This window comes from Odocoileus virginianus, chromosome 10 (assembly GCF_023699985.2).
Source record: "Odocoileus virginianus isolate 20LAN1187 ecotype Illinois chromosome 10, Ovbor_1.2, whole genome shotgun sequence".
NCBI lineage: Eukaryota > Metazoa > Chordata > Mammalia > Artiodactyla > Cervidae > Odocoileus > Odocoileus virginianus.
In genome coordinates this window covers 6670536-6695182 of record NC_069683.1, presented here as the reverse complement: position 1 = coordinate 6695182, position 24647 = coordinate 6670536, and the positions used below count along the sequence as shown (strand labels likewise).

The window sequence follows — 24647 nt, the reverse complement described above, 5'->3', positions numbered from 1 at the left end:
TTCACATATTGTTTTTGTCTCTTTCTCCCTTCTCACTTTCAGTAACTCCAGTCACATTTATCTTAGAATGCTTCTAGTTGATGTGCAGCTCATAGTTTCTTTCTCCTTCTTTCTTGTTTTCTAATTTTTTCTACAGTGTCTAATCTCCTTTTAATCTTAGCAGTGTATTTGTCATCTCAGACATTATGTTTCATCTCTAGAAGTTCACTTTAGATATTTTTAAAATATCTTACATGTCTTCCCTTAAAATATTTGCTTTCCTCTATTGTCATGAACAAGCGGAATACAGTTGTAATGAAGCTTTAATGTCCTTGCCTACTAAACCTGTCATCTGAGACTTTTCTGAGTAATTGTTGATTGATTGATTTCCTATTTATGGATTGTATCTGCCTGGTAATTTTTGATTCAGGCTTCCCTTGTGGCTTAGTTGTAAAGAATCTTCCTGGTGGTGCAGGAGACATGGGTTCAATCCCTGGGTCAAGAAGATCCCCTGGAGAAGGAAATGGCAACCCACTCCAGTATTCTTGCCTGGGAAATCCTGTGACAGAGAAGCCTCGAAGGCTATAGTCCATGGGGTTGCAAAGAGAGAGACATGACATAGCAACTAAACAGTAACAACAACAGAATTTTTGGTTGAATGCTAGGCATTATGAATTTTGCTTTGCTACCTACTTTCCATATTGAATAATACGTATTCTGGCCTTTGTTCCATAACCCAGTGAAGTAACTTGAAAATATTAGGTTGAGGCAAAAGTAATTGAGGTTATATATTGTTGAACTTTGCCATTTGATAGTGGAATACATTCTTAAATAAATGTAGTTATCTAAAACATTTTAGTGCACATTTCTTTCTCTATGTTTTTTGCAAATGACTTATTACTTGCTATTTATTTTATGTTCATTTTAGACTATAGAACTGAGGTAGACAAAAACCAATTTTGAGTAATTTTTTAATTTGAGTTCAAAATGGGTTGTAAAGCAGTGGAGATAACTCATAATATCAACAACACATTTGGCCCAGGAACTGCTAACGAATGTACTGTGCAGTGGTGGTTCAAGAAGTTTTGCAAAGGAGACGAGAGCCTTGAAGATGAGGAGTGTATTGGCTGGCTGTCAAAAGTGGACAGTGACCAATTGAGAGCAATCATCAAAGCTGATCCTCTTAGAACTAGACAAGAAATTGCTGAAGAAGTCAATGTTGACCATTCTACAGTCATTTGACATTTGAAACAAATTGGAAAGGTGAAAAAGCTCTGTAAGTGGGTGCCTCATGTGCTGACTGAAAATTTTTAAAAATCACATTTTGAAGTGTCATCTTTCTCTTATTCTATACAACAACAGTGAATCACTTCTCAGATTGTGACATGTGATTAAAAGTGGGTTTTATGCAATGACCAGCTCAGTGGTTGGACCAAGAAACTCCAAAGCACTTTCCAAAGCCAAACTTGCACCCAAAAAAAGATCATGGTCATTGTTTGGTGGTCTGCTGTCTGTCTGATCCACTGCAGCTTTCTGAGTCCCTGCAAAACCATTACATTTGAGAAATATGCTCAGCAAATCAATGAGATACATGGGTGCAATTCTCCTCCACCACAACACCCAGTCATGTGTCACACAACCAACACTTCAAAAGTTGAATGAATTAGGCTACAAAGTTCTGCCTCTCCCACCATATTCACCTGACCTTTTGCCAATTGACTACCACTTCTTCAAGCATCTCGACTACTTTTTGCAGGGAAATCACTTCCACAACCAGCAGGGTGCAGAAAAATGCTTTCCTAGCATTCATCAAATCCTGAAGCATGGATTTTTACACTAACGGAATGAACAAACTTATTTCTCATTGGCAAAAAATGTGTTGATTGTAATGGTTCCTATTTTGATTAATAAAGGTGTGTTTGAGCCTAGCTATAATGATTTAAAACTCATGGTCTGAAACTGCAATTACTTTTGTACCAACCTAATATTCCTATTCTTCTGAGGCTCACCTTTAAGTTTGTTTGGCCAGATCATAGCAGCCTTTAATGTAGGCCTAACTTTTTTTTTTCTTTTTTTTTTTTTTTTTGCACTGCTGAGGAAATACCCTTCTAAGTTCCCTACCTAGTGCCACATGCAACAGTTTTTCTGCTTTGGTGGAAACTATTCCCAGCCTTTTATGAGCCCTGGGGGTTGACTCACCACTTTTATTTTGTGTGGTTTTCTCCCTACTCTCAGGTAAGTTCTTCTAAAGCAAGTATTGATTAGTATTCAGTTGGAGACACGGGAGAGACACAAGGGAACACTAATCTCCCTAAACTGCCATTTCACTCTGCTCAGTCTGGGATCCTGCCAGGCTCTACTGTGTGATCATACCCAGTGCTTAACCCTGAAAAAGTATATCCAGGTTTTAAATGAGAGATTCATAACATTCACTTCCTTTGTTTTCCTCAGTAGAGGATTACTTCAGTTCACTGCTTATCGTATGTTGTCTGAAACCTGTTATTTCACATCTTGCAGTTTTTTAAATCATTTAATCTGGGTGAATTACTGTAGGTCTTGTTACTCCATTTTGGCCAGACATGAAACATTCAGACTTGGTGTTCTTTTTTTTTTTCTTTTTTTTTTTTTGCTTCACTGGGTCTTCATTACTGCACATGGGCTTCTCTAGTTGCAGCGAGCAGGGGCTTCTCATTGCTGTGACTTTTCTTGTTGTGGAGCATAGGCTCTAGGGCATATAGGCTCAATTGTTGTGGTATACAGGCTTAGTTGCTCTGCAGCATGTGGAATATTCTGGAACCAGGGATTGAGCCTGTGCCCCCTGCATTGGCAGTCAAATTCCTTTTCTTAATATATTTATTAAGAAATATGTATAACTGGAAGTCAGGAAACACCTGGAATAACAGGCAAATTTGGCCTTGGAGTACAGGATGAACCAGGGCAAAGGCTAATAGAGTTCTGCCAAGAGAAGGCACTGGCCATAGCAAACACACTCTTCCAACAACACAAGAGAAGACTCTACACATGGACATCACCAGGTGGTCAACCCGAAATCAGATTGATTATATTCTTTGCAGCCGAGGATGGAGAAGCTCTACACAGTCAGCAAAAAACAAGACTGGGAGCTGACTGTGGCTCAAATCATGAACTCCTTATTGCCAAATTCAGACTGAAATTGAAGGAAGTGGAGAAAACCACTAGACCATTCAGTTATGACCTAAATCAAATCATTTATGACTATACAGTGGAAGTGAGAAATAGATTTAAGGGACTAGATCTGATAGAGTACCTGATGAACTCTGGACGGAGGTTTGTGACATTGTACAGAAGACAGGAATCAAGACCATCCCCAAGAAAAAGAAATGCAAAAAGCAAGATGGCTGTCTGAGGAAGCCTTACAAATAGCTGTGAAGAGAAGAGAAGTGAAAAGCAAAGGAGAAAAGGAAAGCTATACCCATTTGAATGCAGAGTTCCAAAGAATAGCAAGGAGAGATGAGAAAGCCTTCCTTAGTGATCAAGGCAAAGAAATAGAGAAAAACAACAGAATGGGAAAGACTAGAGTTCTGCTCAAGAAAATTAGAGATACCAAGGGAATATTTCATGCAAAGATGGGCCCAATAAAGGACAGAAATGGTAGGGACCTAACAGAAGCAGAAGATATTAAGAAGAGGTGGCAAGAATACACAGAAGAACTATATACAAAAGATCTTCATGACCCAGATAATCACGATGGTGTAATCACTCACCTAGAGCCAGACATCCTGGAGTGTGAAGTCAAGTGGGCTTTAGGAAGCATCAGTACAAACAAAGCTAGTGGAGATGATGAAATTCCAGTTGAGCTGTTTCAAATCCTAAAAGATGATGCTGTGAAAGTGCTGCACTCAATATGCCAGCAAATTTGGAAAACTCAGCAGTGGCCACAGGACTGGAAAAGGTCAGTTTTCATTCCAATCCCAAAGAAAGGCAATGCCAAAGAATGCTCAAACTACTGCACAATTGCACTGATCTCACACGCTAGTAAAGTAATGCTCAAAATTCTCCAAGCCAGGCTTCAGCAATATGTGAACCGTGAACTTTCAGATGTTCAAGCTGGTTTTAGAAAAGGCAGAGGAACCAGAGATCAAATTGCCAACATCCGCTGGATGATCAAAAAAGCAGGAGAGTTCCAGAAAAACATCTATTTCTGCTTTATTGACTATGCCAAAGCCTTAGACTGTGGATCACAATAAACTGTGGAAAATTCTGAAAGAGATGGGAATACCAGACCACCTGACCTGCCTCTGAGAAACCTGCATGCAGGTCAGGAAGAAACAGTTAGAACTGGACATGGAACAACAGGTTGGTTCCAAATAGGAAAACGAGTACATCAAGGCTGTATATTGCCACCCTGTTTATTTAACTTACATGCACAGTACATCATGAGAAACTCTGGGCTGGAGGAAGCACAAGCTGGAATCAAGATTGCTGGGAGAAATATCAATAACGTCAGATATGCAGATGACACCACCCTTATGGCAGGAAGTGAAGAGGAACTAAAGAGCCTCTTGATGAAAGTAAAAGAGGAGAGTGAAAAAGTTGGCTTAAAGCTCAGCATTCAGAAAACTAAGATTATGGCATCCGGTCCCATCACTTCATGGCAAATAGATGGGGAAACAGTGGCTGACTTTATTTTTCTGGACTCCAAAATTACTCCAGATGTTGACTGCAGCCATGAAATTAAAAGACACTTACTCCTTGGAAGGAAAGTTATGACCAACCTAGACAGCATATTGAAAAACAGAGACATTACTTTGTCAACAAAGGTCCATCTAGTCAAGGCTATGGTTTTTCCAGTGGTCATGTATGGATGTGAGAGTTGGACTATAAAAAAAGCTGAGCGCAGAAGAATTGATGCTTTTGAACTGTGGTGTTGGAGAAGACTGTTGAGAAGACTCCTTGGCCTGCAAGGAGATCCAACCAATCCATCCTAAAGGAGGTCAGGGCTGGGTGATCATTGGAAGGACTGATGCTGAAGCTGAAACTCCAATACTTTGGGCTTCTGATGTGAAGGACTGACTCATTTGAAAAGACCCTGATGCTGGGAAAGATTGAGGGCAGGAGGAGAAGGGAATGACAGAGGATGAGATGATTGGATGGCATCACTGACTCAATAGACATGGGTTTGGGTGGACTCCGGGAGTTGGTGTTAGACAGGGAAACCTGGGGTGCCGAAGTTCATGGGGTTGCAAAGAGTCGGACAGAACTGAGCGACTGAACTGAACTGACTGAATATGAAATAACAGTTTCTTAATATATATATACATATATATTATAGAAGTATAGTTGACTTACAGTGTTTCAGGTGCACAGCAAGGTGATTTAGTTATACATATACACATATATTATTTTTGAAATTATTTTCCATTAAAAGTTATTAGAAGATATAGTTCCTATGTTATATAGTAAACCTTTGTTATTTGTTGCCTATCTATTTTTTAAAATTAGAAATCTAGCATTCTATTCATACTATGTCAAACAAGTGGAATCAAAATGTCATCAATTGAGAACAAGATGGTGGAGGAGTAGGTGGATGTGGAGTACATCTCTCTCCATGGATACATCAGGATACACCTTCAGACACAGAAGTGCATGCAGAACACCAGCTGAGAGTGGACAGGAGGACCTGACCAGTGGAAAAGAATATATAGAACCAGGCAAAACTCGGTAGGAGGAAGGAACTAGGGGGAAAAACAGGAGTGTTAGTAGGACTGGACTTGCCCTCAGCAGGTGGGGGAACTGAAGCAAGGGTCTGATTCTCACATCAGGGCAATTGACTAAGTCAGAGGAGAAACATTTAAGACTGAGAGTGAAACAGTTGATCTGTGGCAGTGTAAGTGGAATGAGAATCAGACAGTCCTTGCCACAGCCGTACATACCCCGGATGGGACCGCGGGTCCACTGGAAGGCACAGCAGCTGGGAGCTGGAGTTTAGGGATTGCGGAGCAATTGCAGGGCGAGGGCTGCTGTTGACTGCGGAGAGACAGATTGAGGGGATGTGAGGGAGGCGATCCTGGTGGGAAATGCCAGTGGAGGAAAGCCAGGCAGCCATGGAAGCAAGGCGATACTGCAGTCAGGCGTAGGCGGGTGGAAGCATCACCATAGCCTCTGTCTCCCCACACGCCAGCATCTGCAGCTGAAGAATAGAGAGGCTGGCCCATCAAACGCCTGAGGCACTGATCTACAGAGTAGGACCCTTCTATGCCAGGGGGGCCCCTCTATGTGCCTGACGTGCCGAACATCAGAGAAGGGCCCCAGGCAAGGGCGCCCTCTAAGTGCCTGAACGGGAGGAGCTACAGAGAAAGACTGGCCAAAGAGGCCTTCTGATTGCCAGCTACAGGAGGCTCGGAAAAAGACTCATAGGGCCATTACTCCTGCGACGGAGGCAACCCGTGTCCCTGCACACTAGTCACCACCAGAGTACCCGCAAGCCAAGCAGCTGCGCCACCTTCATGCTCAACTCTCACTGGGCAGAGCTGCCACAGGCACAAAAAAGTCTTAATCTATGCACTCAGGGTTGCTTTTGTCACGTCCAACTCTAATCCTGTAGACCATGGCCTGCCAGGCTTCTCTGTCAAGGAAGGGTTTCTCTAGGCAAGCATACTGGAGCATATTGGCCAATACTAGTTGTCATTCCTTCTGGAGCACTATTATTTCCTGCTGCCCTAGCCGTCACCTCCCCTGAGTACCTGATGCTGCCAGAACCCCTGCGACACAAGCTGCTGCACCACCTCCACACCTGGCCCTCACAGGGGAAAACCCAGGCTCTCCAAGGCAGCCTCAGGAGCAAACCCCAGTGGATGACCCACATGCAGAGGTGGCAATAAAACCACAATTGAAACCCAGGGGCAGTGTGGCTAAGGAAGAAGACGCAAACTTTCCCACCAGCTGTACAAGCTGCAGATTAAATCCACATGATCAACTAGGCAGACTCTGTGTCTATGGAATATATAAAAGGTAATTGAGAGCTCCCACAAAAAAAAAAAAAAACAAAAAAACACTAGTTCTGATAGCTGTGGACATTGGAGGCAAGAACACATAGGAGTAGGATCATATTAGAATCTGAGCTGCCCCCACAGCAGGTCCAAAGATCAGCACAGAATTAGAGGTCATCCTAGGGAGGTGAGGTGGACTGTGACTCCCAGCTAGGGAAAGGACTCTGACAGCAGTGACTCAAGAAAAACATTTATTATTCTTATGGTTTGACATGTCCTGTAGATTCTTTTGGATTTTTTCCTTTTTTTCTTTTTTTTCCCACCTCTTTTGTAGTTGTCCATTTCACTGGCACTATGAAATCCATCTAAGCTTTTGAGCTTTTTTCTTTCTCAGTCACATTCTTTTTTTTTTTTTTTTTAATTAGTTGGAGGCTAATTACTTTACATCATTACAGTAGTTTTTGTCATACTTTGAAATGAATTAGCCATGGATTTACATGTATTCCCCATCCCGGTCTCCCCTCCCACCTCCCTCTCCACCCGATCCCTCTGGGTCTTCCCAGTGCACCAGGCCTGATGGTAACGATAACCCTATATGCAAAACAGAAGAAGAGACTCAGATGTATAGAACAGACTTGTGGACTCTGGGAGAAGGCGAGGATGGGATGTTTCAAGAGAACAGCATTGAAACATGTATATTATCTAGGGTGAAACAGATCACCAGCCCAGGTTTGGTGCATGAGTCACATTCTTTATTGTTGTTATAAACCTCTGCCTCTACGTTGGGCTTTTGCAGTTCTGTGTAATTTTCCTTGTTTTTGTTTGTTTGTTTTCTCTCTTTTAGTTTTAATTTTTTAAACCTATCATTATTTTTCTACATTTATTCCTTTGTATGCTTTTCCTGCTGTTGTTCTCCCCTTGGAGTTAATCTTTAAAATATATAAATGTTCTTCATCTACCTCTATTTAACTTTTCATATCTATTCTTTCTTTCTTTTCTTTCTCTTATTTCCTCTCAATATATTTGTTAGTTTTATTTTTATTGCCTTATCCCCCAATTGGCACCTTGCCTTAGTTTTGTTTTGCAGGTTGTGCTTAAGTTAATTTTGTTCTGGCAGATATAATTTTTGGTTTCCTTTTTTAGCTGGGTCAGTCTATTGTACTTTATTTTTGTTGGACTGTTTTGATTTTGCTTATGGGTGTATATGTATATGTGTATATTCAGTCACACTTTTTATTGTTCTTATAAACTTCTGCCTCTCCATTGGGCTTTTGCAGTTCTGTGGAGTTTTTTCTTTCTTTTCCCTTTTTTCTTTCTTCTTCCATGTTTTTTTTTTTCTTTTTTTTTTTATAATTTTAATTTTCAATTTTTTGAAAACCTATTATTTTTTTCTACATTTATTCCTTTGTTTGCCTTTCCTACTGTTCTTTTCCCCTTGCAGCTAATATTTAATGTATATAAATCTTCTTCAACTCCTCTGTTTAACTTTACATATCTATCTATTCTTTCTTTCGTTTCCTTTCAACATATTTGTTAGTTTTGTTTTCATTGCTTTATTCCCAACTTGGCACCTTCCTTTAGTTTTGTTTTCCAGTTTGTGCTTTAGTTAGTTTTGTTCTTAACTCGTAAATATAATTTTTTGTTTCCTTTGTTTGCTGGGACAGTCTACTGTATTTTTGTTGGACTGTTTTGACTTTGCTCATGAGTGTATTTCTATCTGTGTATATTCCATTATTTTAATTATTATTTGCCTGATTTTGTAACTGCCATTTGTCTGGGGTTCATCCTTGGTCTCATTTTTGGATATTTGTTTTAATCTCACTTAATGGCATAACAAATCACTTGTCGAGTCTTCATTCCTGACCGAAGATCAAGCCCTGAGCCTTTGGAGTGGGAGCACTGACTCCAAGACCCTAGACTAACAGAGAACTAACGCTGCTGCTGCTGCTGCTGCTGCTCAGTCACTTCAGTCGTGTCCGACTCTGTGCGACCCCATAGACGGCAGCCCACCAGGCTCCCCTGTCCCTGGGATTCTCCAGGCAAGAACACTGGAGTGGGTTGCCATTCCCTCCTCCAGTGCATGAAAGTGAAAAGTGAAAATGAAGTCACTCAGTCGTGTCCGACTCTTAGCGACCCCATGGATTTCAGCCCACCAGGCTCCTCCGTCCATGGGATTTTCCAGGCAAGAGTACTGGAGTGGGGTGCCATTGCCTTTGAGAACTAACGCTAGGGAGAATCAAATAATGATAACTCACACAAAGGAAACCACTTGAATCCAAGACCCAGCATCACCCAACCACCAGTCGCATCCTGTGCAGGACGCCATATCTAAACAACAAACAAAACAAAAATACAAACCCAATCATCAGCAGGCAGGAGTACCACCTCACTCAGCCTTGCCCATCAGAGGAAAAACAAATGAAAGTTCAGCACAAATCTCACCCTATACAAAGCTTGCAGAAACCACTGGACCAACCTTAGGAGGGCAGAAACCAAAAGGAAGAAAGAATTTAACCTTCTTCAGAGAAACAATTAAACTTTCCTTGAAATCTGGGAAAAGGAGACCTCAAACACAATAAGTTAAAAAAAAAATTGTGAAGTAAGTAGCCTCTAACTAATAAAAAAAAAAGAAAGAAATAAAAATAATAATAATGAAAGGCAGAGAAATACTTCACAAATGAAGAAACAAACTAGAAACACATGTCCAAATAAATGAAGAGGAAATAAGCAAGCTACCTGAAAAAGAATTCAGAATAATGATAGTAAAGAAGATAAAAAACATTGAAAAAAAAATGGAGAAAATGCAAAATCAGTCAAGAAAGACCTAAAAGAATTAAAGAATAAACATACAGAGACAAAAAACACAATTACTGAAATAAATACTCTAGAAGGAATAAATAGCAGAGTATCTGAAGCAGAAGAACAAATCAGTGTGCTGGAAGATAAAATGGTAGAAATAACTTCTGCACAGAAGAATAAAATAAAAATGAAAATAACTGAGGATAGTCTCAGAGACCTCTGGGACAATATCAAATACACCAACATTCAAATTATAAGGGTCCCAGAAGAAGAGAAAAAGAAAGGGTATGAGAAAAATTTTAAAGAGATTATAGTTGAAAATTTCCCAAACATAGAAAAGGAAATAGTCAATCAAGTCCAAGAGGCACAAAGAGTCTCATACAGGATAAACCCAAGGAGAAACACGCCAAGACACATACTGATCAAACTGACACAAGAAAGTGAAAGTGAAGTTGCTCAGTCACATCTGACTCTTTGCAACCCCATGGACTGTAGCCTACCAGGTTCCTCCATCCATGGGATTTTCCAAGCAAGAGTACTGGAGTGGGTTGCCATTTCCTTCTCCAGTAGATCTTCCTAACCCAGGGATTGAACCCAGGTCTCCTGCATTGTAGGCAGAAGCTTTACTGTCTGAGCCACCAGGGAAGCCAGTTAAACTGACAAAGATTAAACACAAAGAAAGAATGTTAAAAGCAGCAAGGGAGAAGCAACAAGTAACATACAAGGAAAACCCCATATGCTTAACAGCTGATCTTTCACCAGAAACTCTGCAGGCCAGAAGGGAGTGGCAGGATGTATTTAAAGTACTGAAAGGGAAAAATCTACAACCAAGATTACAGTACCTGGCAAGGATCTCATTCAGAATTGATGGAGAAATAAAAAGCTTTTCAGACAAGCAAAAGTTAAGAGAATTCAATACCACCAAACCACCTTTACAACAAATGTTAGAGACTTATATAGTCAAGAAATACAAGAGAAGGAAACAGATCTACAAAATCAACCCGAAATAATTAAGAAAATAGCAATAGGAACATATACATCAATAATTACTTTAAATGTAAATGGATTAAATGCTTCAACCAAAAGACACAGACTGGCTGAATGGATGCAAAAACAAGACCCATATATATGCTGTCTAAAAGAAACCCACTTCAGACCTAAAGACACATGTAGACTGAATGTGAGAGGGTGGAAAAATATATTCCACACAAATGGGAAGCAAAAGAAAACTGGAGTAGTAATTCTCATATCAGACAAAATAGACCTTAAAATAAAGATTACAAAAGATAAGGAAGGACACTACATAATGATCAAGGGATCAATCCAAAAGGAATACATAATAATTCTAAATACCTATGCACACAACATAGGAGCACCTCAATACATAAGGCAAACACTAACAGATATAAAAGGAGAAATTGACAGTAACACAGTAGTAGGAGACTTTAACACCCCACTCACACCAATGGACAGATGATCAAAACAAAAAATTAATAAGGAAACACAAGTCTTAAATGACACGTTAGATGAAGTAGATCTCAATGATATCTTCAGGATATTCCATCCAAGTACAGAAGAATACACCTTGTTCTCAAGTGCACGTGGAACATTTTCCAGGATAAACCACATTTTGAGTCACAAATCAAACCTCAGTAAATTTAAGAAAATTAAAATCATATCGAGCATATTCTCCAACCACTATGCTATGAGACTAGATATCAATCACAAGAAAAAAAAATTGTAAGAAACACAAAAACATGGAGATTAAACAACACATTACTAAATAACCAATGGGTTACCGAAGAAATCAAAAGGGAAATCAAAAAACTTCTAGAAAGAAATGACAATGAAAACACAACAACTCAAAACCTATGGGATGCAGCAAAAGCAGTTCTAAGAGGGACGTTTATAGCAATACAACCCTACCTCAAAAAACAAGAAAAGCATTGAATAGACAACCTAACTTTACACCTAAAACAACTGGAAAAAGAAGAAGAAAAAAGACCAAAATTAGTAAGGAAAGAAATCATAAAGATCCGAGCAGAAATAAATGAAAAGGACATGAAAGAAGCAATAGTAAATAATAAAACTAAAGGTTGGTTCTTTGAGAAGATATTGACAAATCCTTAACCAGACTCATCAAGAAAAAAGAGAGAATAATCAAATCAACAAAATTAGAAATGAAAAAGGAGAGGTTACAAGAGACAATGCAGAGATAAAAAGGATTATAAGAGACTATTATGAACAACTGTATGACAATAAAATGGATAACCTGAAAGAAAGGACAGATTCTTAGAAAAATTCAATCTTCCAAGACTGAACCAGGAAGAGAGAGAAATTATGAACAACCCAATTATAAGAACTGAAATTGAAGCTGTGATCAAAAATCTCCCAAAAAACAAAAGCCCAGGACCAGATGGCTTCACAAGAGGATTCTATAAAAAATTTGGAGAAGAGCTAATGCCTATACTTCTAAAATTCTTTGAAAAAAACTGCAGAGGAAGGAACACTTCTGAACACATTCTACAAGGCCACCATCACTTACCAGACAAAGACAACTCAAAAAACAAAACTACAGACCAATATCACTGATGAACATAGATGCAAAAATCCTCAACAAAATTTTAGCAGAATCCAGCAACACATCAAAAAACTAATACACCATGATCAAGTTGGGTTTATTCCAGGGATGCCAGGATTCTTCAATATATGCTAATCAATCAATGTGATACACCATATTAACAAATTGAAAGATAAAAACCATATGATAATTTCAATAGATACAGAAAATGCCTTTGACAAAATTCAGCACCCACTTATGATTAAAACCCTTCAAAAAATGGGCATAGAAAGAACCTACCTCAACATAGTAAAAGCCTCAACATATTATAAGTCTACAGCAAACATTATTCTCAATGGTGAAAAACTGAAAGCATTCCACTGAATATCAGGAATAAGACAAGAGTGTCCACTTTCACCACTATTATTCAACATAGTTCTGGAAGTCCTGGCTACAGCAATCAGAGAAGAAAAAGAAATAAAAAGAATTTAGATCAAAAAGAAGGAAGAAAAGCTCTCACTGTTTGCAGATGACATGATACTGTACATAGAAAACCCTAAAGATAGTATCAGAAAATTGCTAGAGCTAATCAGTGAATTTAGCAAAGTAGCAGGATACAAAATTAATACACAGAAATCACTTGCATTTCTATATACTAACAATGAAAAATCAGAAAGAGAAATTAAGGAATCAATCCCATTCATCATTGCAACAAAAAGAATTAAATATCTTGGAATAAACTTAACTAAGAAGACAAAGGTACTGTACACAGAAAACTATAAGACACTGGTGAAAGAAATCAAAGATGACATAAACAGATGGAGAGAGATTCCATGTTCCTGGGTAGGAAGAGTAAATATTGTGAAAATGACTTTACTACCAAATGCAATCTACAGATTCACTGTGATCCGTAGTAAACTACCAATGGCGTTTTTCACAGAACTATAACAAAAAAGCTCACAATTCATATGGAAACACAAAAGACCCCAAATAGCCAAAGTAGTCTTGAGAAAGAAGAGTGGAGCTGGAGGAATCACGCTTCCTGACTTCAGATTATACTACAAAGCTACTGCCATCAAGACAGTATGGTACTGGCACAAAAACAGAAACATAGACCAATGGAACAAGATAGAAAGCCCAGAAATAAACCCATGCACCTACGGGTATCTTTATTTTTGACAAAGGAGGCAAGAATATACAATGGGGCAAAGACAGCCTCTTCAATAAATGGTGCTGGGAAAACTGGACAGCTACAGGCAACAGAATGAAATTGGAACACTTCCTAACACCATACACAAAGATAAATTCAAAATGGATTAAAAACATAAATTTAAGACCAGAAACTATAAAGCTCTTAGAGGAAAACATAGGCAGAACATTTGATGACATAAATCAAAGCAATATCCTCAATGACCCACCTCCAAGAGTAGTGGAAATAAAAACAAAAGTAATCAAGTGGGATCTGATTAAACCAAAAGCTTTTGCACAGCAAAGGAAACTGTAAGCAAGGTGAAAAGACAACTCTCAGAATGAGAGAAACCAATAGCAAATGAAACAACTGACAAGGATTAATTTCCAAAATATACAAGCGGCTCATACAACTCAATACCAGAGAAACAAACAACCCAATCAAAAAGTGGGAAAAAGACCTAAACAGACATTTCTCCAAAGAAGACACAGATGGCTAACAAACACATGAAAAGATGCTCAACATTGCTCATTATTAGAGAGATGTAACTCAAAACTACAATGAGATATAACCTCACACTTGTCAGAATGGCCATCATCAAAAAGCCTACAGCCTACAAACAATAAATGCTGGAGAAGGTGTGGATAAAAGGGAACACTCTTGTACTGTTGGTGGGAATGTTTATTGATACAGCCACCATGGAAGATGGTATGGAGATTCCTTTAAAAATCTATGATTAAAACCACCATATAACCCAGCAATCCCACTCCTAGGCATATAACCTGAGGAAACCAAAACGGAAAAAGACACATGTATCCCATTGTTCATTGCAGCACTATTTACAATAGCTAGAACATGGAAGCAACCTAGATGTCCATCTACAGATGAATGGATAAAGAAGTTGTGGCACATATACACGATGGAATATTACTCAGCCATAAAAAACAATGCATTTGAGTCAGTTCTAATGAGGTGGATGAACCTAGAACCTATTATACAGAGTGAAGGTGTGGAGTAAGTCAGAAGAGAAAGATAAATATTGTATTCTAACACATATACGTGGAATGTAGAAAACTGGCACTGAGGAATTTATTTACAGGGCAGCAGTGGAGAAACAGACAGCAGACTCATGGACGTGGGGAGAGGGGAGGAGAGGGTGAGATGTATGAAGAGAGTAACATGGAAACTTACATCACCATGTATTAGTGAATGGGAAGTTGCTGTATGGCTCAGGAAACTCAAACACGGGTTCTCTGTCAACCTAGAAGGGTAGGATGGGGAGAGAGATGGGAGAGGGGTTCAAAATGGAGGAGACATACATATACCTATGGCTGATTCATGTTGAGGTTTGACAAAACAACGAAATTCTGTAAAGCAATTATCCTTCAATAAAAAATAAATTTTAAAAAAACTTTTAAAAAGTCATAAATTATTTATCTAGACAAAAATTCATAGGTTTTCTAAAATACATAAGACATATTTATATGTCTGTATACAAAAGCTTTTCCACTATGCTTGATAAAGGCTTGAGAAAGAACATAAAAAAAGACAAGATGGAGAAATTGGAAAAAACATAAACTAAATGAAATGGGAGCACTGGATATGAAATAGAAAATAGTGAAACAAACTAGATAAAAGTAAAAGGTCATCATGTAATCCAGTTGTTTTTAAACATGACTGCTCTTTAGAGCTCTGAACGGAAAAAAGAAAAAAAGCAGTCATGGGATTTTTGTTTTTCAAAAATTAAGATAATTCTGATATGCATCTGGATTTTAAAAAATGATTGCAAGTTTTTCTATTAAATCCTAGTTTTAGATATATAGAGTTCTATTACTTTTCTGTTGACCAATCATGATACAGTTGTATTGTTACTAAAAGTTACATAATCACAATAGTAAAAGATGTTTATCATTTTCCACAATCAATAGCCAGATAAAAAAGATAATTACAATTGTAATCCATAATGGGAGCATGATTAACTTAACAGTATAAAATAATTACATACAATTTAGTGGGTCAAGCAGAGTGATGTGGTAAGTGGAAGTGCATATATGCACATGTTTTCATCCATCCAGCCAGTCTATGTCTTTTGGTTGGTGCATTTAATCCATTTACATTTAAGGTAATTATTGATAAATGGCAACTCACTCCAGTATTCTTGCCTGAAAAATTCCATGGACAGAGGAGACTGGGGGGCTACCGTCCATGGGGTCACAGAGAGTTGAACATGACTGAGCAACTTCACTTTCACTTTCATGATCCTACTACCATTTTATTAATTGTTTTGGGTTTATTTTCTGTAGGTCTTTTCCTTCTCTTCTGTTTCTTGCCTAGAGAAGTTCCTTTGCATTTGTTGTAAAGCTAGTTTGGTGGTGCTGAATTCTCTTAGCTTTTGCTTGTCTGGAAAGCCTTTGATTTCTCCATCAAATCTGAATGAGAGTCTTGCTAGGTAGAATATTCTTGGTTGTAGGTTCTTCCCTTTCATCACTTTAAATATATTATGTCATTCCCTTCTGGCTTGTAGAGTTTCCGTTGAGAAATCAGCTGATAGTCTGATGGGAGTTCCCTTGTATGTTATTTGTTATTTTCCCCTTGTTGCTTTTAATATTTTATCTCTGTCTTTAATTTTTGTCAGAATACCATGTGTCTTGATGCTACTTGGGTTTATCCTGCCTAGGACTCTCTGTTCTTCCTGAACTTGGCTGACTGTTTCCTTTCCCATGTTAGGGAAGTTTTTAGCTATTACCTCTTAAGATATTTTCTCAGGTCCTTTGTATCTCTCTCTCTCTCTCCTCCTTCTGGGACCCCTATAATATGAATGTTTGTGCGTTTAATGTTATCCCAGAGGTCTCTTAGGCTGTCTTCATTTCTTTTCATTGTTTTTTCTATATTCTTCTCTGTGGCAATGATTTCCATTCTTTCATCCAGGTCATTTATCCATTTTTCTGCCTCAGTTATTCTACTATTGATTCCTATTCTAATGTATTGTTCATCTCTGTTTGTTCTTTAGTTCTTGTAGGTCTTTGGTAGACACATTTCTTGCATCTTCTCCATTATTTTTCCAAGATCCTGGATTATCTTCACTATCATAATTCTGGATTCTTTTTCTGGAAGCTTGCCTATTTCCACTTAATTTAGGGGTTTTATCTTGCCCCTTCATCTGGGACATAACTTTCTGCTTTTTCATCATGATTAACTTTCTGTAATATGGTTTTTGTTTTAGCTGCTACAGGACTGTCCTTCTTGTTTCTTCTATCTACTCTCTGATGGATTAGACTAAGTCACTTGTGTAAAACTGATGGGAGGGACTGGCAACGGAAAAAACTGAGTCTTGCTCTGGTGGGCAGGGCCTTGCTCAGAAAAGCCTTAATCCAATTACCTGCTGATGGCTGGGGTTACACTCCCTCCCTGGTAGTTGTCTGTCCTGAGGCGACCCAGCCCTAAGGTCTATGGGCTCTATGGTAGGGTTAATAGTGAATTCCAAGAGGGTTTACACTGTGGGGGACCTTCCCATCCTGCTGCTACTGGTGCCCCATCCCTCTGGTGAGCTCTTGACAACCCACACCCCCACAGGAGTAGTTTTGGTTCAGTCTCCTGTGGAAGATTTTGTTGTGCAATCCGTGATTGGAGTCTTTGTTTCCCACAGTCTTGTGGTAGTCCTCTAATTAAATCCCACTGACTTCAAGGCCAGATTCCCTAGGTATTCCCAGTCCCTTTGTTTGATCCCCAGGCTAGGAAGCCTGATATGGGGTTTGGAACCTTCACAACAGTGGGATAGCTCTTTGGTATTGTTGTTCTCCAGTTTATGGGTCACCCACCTGGCAGGTATAGGATTTGATTTTATCATGATTGCACCCCTCCTACCACTTCACTGCAGCTTCTTCTTTGTCTTTGGACATGGGATATCTTTTTTTTTTTGGCCGGGGGGGGGGGGGGGGGTTGTTCCAGCATCCTCCTGTTGATGGTTGTTCAACAGCTAGTTGCAATTTTGGAGCTCTCACAAGAGGAAATGATTGCACATCTTTCTACTCAGCCATATTGAATTGGAAGTCCAGACTTCGTGTTCTTAACTACAACATTAGATTGTCTTTCACACACAAAAAAAAAAGTGCAACAGAAAATTTCCAGGAGCAAAAACCCTTGTCTGGGATCAAGTCTTTAAGAATTTTTGTTGTTTGATTTAATTTTTTCTTTTACTCCCCTAATTCCACATTCTCTAGAAGTTCCTTTGTCTGAGAACTTTATTCTATCACAGAGGTATGAGGAAATGCAGGAGTGACAGCTAGATGTCTTTCAATATCTATTTTTCCTTTTTTAATAGTAGGAAAACCCCTGTTAGTGAAATAGCTCATACAGTTTCTTTAAAAGTCCTTAAAATAAGGGGGGAGCACCCTTCTTTGTTCTTTCTTCCTTCCTGATAGTTGGCATTTGGAGTGATAGATATAGCTTGAACATCCATTTTGCACCCTGAGAAGGAGCCATGTGCTGTCATGGAAGAACAAATTGGAAGATGTCTGGGTTCTAATGACATTGGGGAGTAGCATGCCACATAATTTGTTTATACCTTTTGGGGGACAAATTTTTGTTGGCAAAAGCAAAAATGAACTTGTCTAATTTCAGCAACTGCTGTTCTAAGTATTCCATCATTTTTGATTGAGGCTAACTCTTTAAAACGCCATATGAGAGGTGAGAATGGCAAGGGGGAGGCATTTGTATGTCTAACTCATTAGTCAAGGATTGTATTTTTTCATATACTTAACCCATGCCTCTAATAATTCTCAAGCTACTTCACTGGCATACCACAGTTTTAAAAACACATTCATATCTATTATCTAATTTGATATTTTCAGCATCTATTAGTTGGCTAGGGCAGAGAATATGGTACCTTTTAGAGGTAAGAAAATTAAACATTGAATAGTGTAATAAATACTAAGTGTAATAGTGTAATAAATACTAAGCTAATTCATGGGAAAGAAAGGGTGAAGCTCCACTCTTCTACACCAAATCCAGTGCATCTCCCTAGATAATAAACTTTTGAAAGATCTATCCAGTGTTGGGGCTCCCCTGATAGCTCAGTTGGTAAAGAATCTGCCTGCAATGCAGGAGATCCTGGTTCTATTCCTGGGTAGGGAAGATCCCCTGGAGAAGGGATAGGCTACCCACTCCAGTATTCTTGGGCTTCCCTTGTGGCTCAGCTGGTAAAGAATCTGCCTGCAATGTGGGAGATTTTTCTGTAGAATCGTGGGGTAGGAGACATTTGAGGGAGCTTCTGGATCTTGACTATTTTATTTACCATTCCAGCAAAAGGGTGAACCATGGATGACATTAACAAGACTGAGGCTGGGAATGAGGAGACAGGAAGAAGGGAAAATAATTCATGGATTAAACGCAACTTCAACTATGAATGCTATATGACTTTCCTTAATGGCTGCTACAGCTGCAAGTGGGAAGCCCAACAGAAGAAAAAACCCAGACGTCCACTCTGCTGCTGTTCTTTGGTACAGAGTGATGGGAAGGAGATGGGCCATATTTTCTTAGATATGGGGAACATGGACCTTGAAAGAAGTGCTTTAATTGTGTGTTTATCTGTGTGTGTATGCCTATGCAGACAGTCATGCCTCTTGTGTAATGTGTCAAAACTAACTATTTATAAGGTGAAAGGTGATCAGAATTGGATAGCTAAAGAAAAGAAGATGGCAAAAGAAGTGGTATCAGAGGAGGAGTCAAAGTGCTTAGTATAAAGTGTATTTTAAGTAGAGCAGAGGATATGGATGGAGAAGTGATGGGAAGTGAAGCTAGAGACGGAGGCAGGACCGATGTTGTGTGGTTTTAAGAATTTTATTTCTACCATGTAGGGAGTTAAGAGTCCCTACAGATTTTAAGATACCAAGGAGAACAGTAGTGTGTTCAGCGAAAAATGAACTTCCATTGTTTAATTTATACTTATTAGGTGATAAATGGTAAGTGATTGGGTTAGAGAATGTTTTAACCAGATTGTGTAGTAACTTTATGTCCAACTAAAATGTTTGAACTTTTTCCTGGAAACGGTGTGGAGGCTTTGAACATTTTCAAATGAGTGACAACAGTGAAAATCAAAATAAGGAAATGTATTTATTCATCATTTATTGAATGTGTGCCATAGTGAATAAGACCACTAAGGCCTCTGGCCCTCCTTCATGTCACAGTCTACTGGGATGAGTTAGGTAATAAACAGTAATGAAGAAACATGGTTTCAGCTAGAGATAAGAGCTTTGAAGACAATGCATAGGAAAATGTGTTAGGTAGATGGAAACATGGTTAGAGAAGACTGCTGTGAAACAATGTCACGTGAGCAGTCTCTTAAGTGAAGACATAGGACCACCCAGGTATATGTCTGGGGAAAAAATATTTCAGGCAGAGGAACCAGGAAATGCAAAGCTCTTGAACTGGAAACAGATTTGGTCATGTTTTAAAAACAAAGAAAAACAGCATGACTGGAGTTCAGAAATGGCATTAGTTTGTAGGGTGGGATGAGGTCAGGAGTGAGCAAGGCTTAATCATGTAGGACCTTTGGGCCACAGCAGGCAGTTTGGATGATGATTCTCATATAGTAGCAAGTTCTGGTAGAGTTGTAAGCAGGGGAGTGACTTTACCTGATACATGTTTTTATTTTATTTTTTTAAGGCTAATTACCTTACAACATTGTAGTGGGTTTTGTCATACATTGACATGAATCAGCCATGGATTTACATGTGTTCCCCATCCCGTTCCCCGCTCCCACCTCCCTCTCCACCAGATCCCTCTGGGTCTTCCCAGTGCACCAGGCCCGAGCACTTGTCTCATGCCTGATACATGTTTTTAAAAGGTCACACATATTTTATGTAGAAAGTGCATATAAACCTGAGTCAAAACCTGCTCTCTTCATCTTCCTACACTCTGGAAGCAGTGGTTAAGTGCCTTATTGCCTGTAGTGTCTTTCAGCTTTTTGGGGTATTCTTTCTATGTTTCCCATTTAATTTCTTATGTCTTAGTCTTCACAATAGCCACATAATTTATAGAAGGCAGAGATTGTATACATTTTTAATAGTTTGGATGCAGTATCCCAAGGAGGCAAAATTTCTCATTCATGTGATACAGCAATGTTCCCAGGGTTTGACAAATCTGGCTTGGCTGATTTTTATACAATTTCAGTTCATGGGGTTGTCTTCAAGGATCAGTTTGTTCACCTTCTCCATAAAAATACTCTCCTCTCCATCTTGGCTTTGGGCTCACATATCTGGATAGTGCCCCTGCCACCACTTAGCTATGTGACCTTGAGTCAATTACCTTACCTCTCTGAACTTTAGTTCTTTCTTCTGCAAAATGAGGTTAACAATACCTAACTTATACGACTATATTGAGTAATAAAACAAATGAAAATCATTGGTGAAGTCCCTAGCATTGTATTCATATAAAATGGCTACTCAAAAAAAAAAAAAAAAAAAGGAGGTTGTTTATTCCCTAAATTCCTCCCTTCCCAAAAATGTGGGTAGTTAAATGATTAAGTGAATTTGTGAATGAGCATGTTACTCAACTAATGAACAAACATTTGATACTTGACGAGGTGGATAAATTCAACAGATGGTTGTTGAGACACTGTGATAGACACTGGCAATATATAGAAGGGTAACAGAAGTTCCTTTTCCTCAAAAAAGAAACAGATGACATCAGATACAAATCTGTAGAAAAATGATTCCAGTTCAGGGTAATGTTATAAATAGGCTTTTGCAAAATTCCATAGGGGTGAAAGAATACAGTATTCTCTCCAGCCTGGGGAGTGTAATGCTGCAGTATAACTACATAGACCTCTGGGGAGTATAAACAGATGTTGCTGAGAGATGATGGGTAAATGGAGCTAAATGAGACTTCTTTCTCTTCCCAGAGAGAGCGATTATTTTACCCATGGCTGATTATGTCATTTTTCTTGTCTGTAATTTTGCTGTTTACATGGGTGGAGACTTCAAATGAATACAATGGCTTTGACTGGTGAGTTTCACTTTTTTTTTATTTTTCATTTGTTCTTTGGTCTGATAGCCACATGGATGCTACTTCAGGCTGAAAAGATCTAGTGACATAAGAGGGAGAGTGGAAAAAAACTAGGTGTTCTACAGCTAGTGGGTGGGAAGCACAACTCTGGGGAGGGGTATGGTTGCTCAGCATCCTCAGCTACTCCCCTTCCACCTGTGCTCCCTCTCACACTTAGACTGAATTTGCTCAGTGAGAAGCTTTCTCTGTGCTTCCTGTGCCCCCAGTCCTATTCAGATGACTCCCTGATACCTTGTTCCTCAGCCTCTCTGTCTGGGTTACTGACACCAACACCGGTTGGTCTTCATGATCTCTGTCCATGAACCCTGATGTCTCTGCCTCACCTCCAGCCTCTGTTCTTCCTCCTCTCCTTACTGGGCTTCCTAAGACTCTGGAGACAGAAGCAGTGTCCCGTCTCATCACCTTTTCTAGCCAGATTCCTGCTATGAACTATTCCTAGCTCTTCCAGTTTCTCTGGCCTGACTGATATATCACATCATTACTTGGTATTTGAGGACAAAAGGGGTATCTTTTAGTATGAGGCTTTAAAAATGTGATACAGTTTACTTTCTCCTTTATAGAAGTAAAATATGTTGTTTTAAATATTAAGAAATGCAGAAAAGTAGAAAATATTATTTTATTCTTCAGTGGCAATCACTTGGTGTACTTCTCAGTCTTTTTTCCTATGCTTATTTTTATATTATTATGCTTGTACCATATACATAATTTTTCTTTTTTCCCCAATTTAAAATAGTTATACACATTTTGACAAATTATTAAAACTCAATGAAAATCACTTTAAATGGTTTTAGAGTCTTTCATGACATGAAGATACTGTAGTGCACTTGCATGCTCAGTCGCTTTAGTTGTGTCCAACTCTAGGCGACCCCATAGACTGTGGTTCACCAGGCTCCTCTGTCTATCGGATTCTCCAGGCAAGAATGCTGAAATCTCCTGGAGAAAGAAATTCTCCAGGGGACCTTCCCAACCCAAGTCTCTTGCATCTCCTGCATTGCAGGCAGATTCTTTACCCACTGAGCCAACTGGGAAGGAGGTAGTGCACTTACTTATTTTTCATTGTTAAGCATTATTAGTATTTCCAGTTTTTCTGTTTTTACAGAATATGAGTGTAGAGAAATCTTTGTATTCTGACTTAAGAGTCTTAGAGGAGATTCCCACAAGTGGCATTATTCAGTCAAGAAGAATAAAACACTAGTAAAATTCATTATGCCTGTTAATAAAGTATTTCTCAAAAGGTAGTAGTTTCCATTCACAATAAAGGTTTTAACTTTCTACTTTAGCCTTCCATTGACAGCATTGACTATTCTAATTTTTAGATGAAATTTATTTTTATTTAATTTAATTATTTACCAGATATTGAAACTGGTTTCTTTAGTAATTTATTTTCTTTTTGGTTTTCTCCCTTTATCTTGTGGGATTTAGTTTTCTCATTTATATGCATTCTTTATTTACGGATCAGTTTTAAAGTTCTCCACAATATTGAAAATAAGAAATGTTTCACTTCTTTATAAACTTCTACCTAGATTTAGAGAACTTTATATTGAGATGTAATTGAAATACAATATTACATTTTTTTAGTTATAGCATAATGATTTGCTATTTCTATATATTGTGGAATGATCTCCGCAGTAAGTCTGGTTAAAATTCTACATCACACATAGTTTCAATTTTTGTGTGTGATGAGAATTTTTAAGAAATATTCTCTTAGCAACTTTCAAATATACAATACTGTATTATTAACTATAGTCACCATGCTGTATGCATTTTATCCCCAGGACATGTTTATTCTATAACTAGACGTTTATACCTTTTTATCCATTTTCACCATTTGTCCACCTCTCACCCCTCTCCTCTGGTAATCACCAATCTGTTTTCTGTGTCTATGAGTTTGGTTGGTTGGTTTTCATTTTTCATGTATAAATGAAGTCGTATGGTATTTATCTTTCTCTGTCTGACTGATTTTACTTAGCATAATGCTGTCAGGGTTCATTTATGTTGTCATAAATGGCATTTTTCATTTTTTATATAGTTGAATGATACTCCCCTGTATGTATATACCAAATTTTTATTAAGTCATCAGTGGACACTAAGGTTGTTTTCTTGTCTTGGTTATTGTAAACAGTAGACTTTTTGATAAGGGCCATTCTGATTGGCATGAAGTGATACCTCGTAATTTTAACTTTCATTTCTCTAATAACAGTGTTGAGCAACTTTTTCATGTGCTTGTTGACCATCTCTGTGTTTTCTTTGGAGAAATGTCTATTTAGGTCTTCTGCCCAACTTTTTATATTTCATTGCTTGTTTGCTGTTGAGATGCATGAGTTGTTTGTATATTTTAGAGATTAATCCCTTGTCAATCACATAATTTACAAATATTTTCTCCCCTTCCGTGTGTTGTCTTTTCATTTTGTTAATAGTTTCCTTTGTTATGCAGATGCTTTTGAGCTTAAGTAGGTCCCATTTGCTTATTTTTTCCTGTTACTCTAGGAGATGTATCAAAAAGGTAGTGCTACAATTTACGTGAAAGAGTGCTCTTCCTATGTTTTCCTCTAAGAATCTTATAATATCTATTCTTACTTTTAGATTGTTAACCCATTGTTATTTTATTTTTGTGTATGATGTTAAAGAGTGTTCTAATTTAATCCTTTTAAAAGTAGCTGTCCAGTTTTCTCAGAACCATTTATCGAGGAGACTGTATTTTCTCCTTTGTATATTCTTGCCTATTTCTTCATACATCAGTTGATCATAGGTGTTTTGAGTTTTGGGTTTCCCAGGTGATACTAGTGGTAAAGAACCTGCCCGTCAGTGCAGGAGACCTAAAAGATGTAGGTTCAGTCCCTGGATTGGGAAGATCCTGTGGAGGAGGACACAGCAACCCAATCCAGTATTCTTGCCTGGAGGATCCCATGGACAGAAGAACCTGGCTGGCTACAGTTCATAGGGTCACAAAAAGAGTCAGACATGACTTAGCACGTGTGAGTTTACTTCTGTTTTTTCCATCCTGTTCTTTTGATCTGTATTTCTATGTGACAGTACAATACTTTGTGCCAGTACTACTTTGATTAGTGTGACTTTGTAATATAGTATG

The 24647-nt window shown here is 38.5% G+C and overlaps 1 protein-coding gene across 6 annotated transcripts in view; it reads left to right on the top strand.

The window, feature by feature from the left end:
* The window catches only part of GDPD4 (glycerophosphodiester phosphodiesterase domain containing 4), a 132846-nt gene that overhangs the window by 8069 nt on the left and 100130 nt on the right, over window positions 1-24647 (top strand). For 3 of the 6 annotated variants that reach the window (XM_070472959.1, XM_070472961.1, XM_070472957.1), the window contains exons 2-3: window positions 18797-18993; window positions 21396-21499. The exons of 1 other annotated variant lie outside the window; for it this stretch is intronic. In XM_070472959.1, the coding sequence (XP_070329060.1) occupies window positions 18811-18993; window positions 21396-21499 (287 nt within the window). In that variant the 5' untranslated portion in view covers window positions 18797-18810. Of the gene's footprint in view, window positions 1-5460; window positions 5680-18796; window positions 18994-21395; window positions 21500-24647 lie in introns of all 6 variants that reach the window. 2 more of the 6 variants (XM_070472958.1, XM_070472960.1) reach the window with 2 other exon arrangements.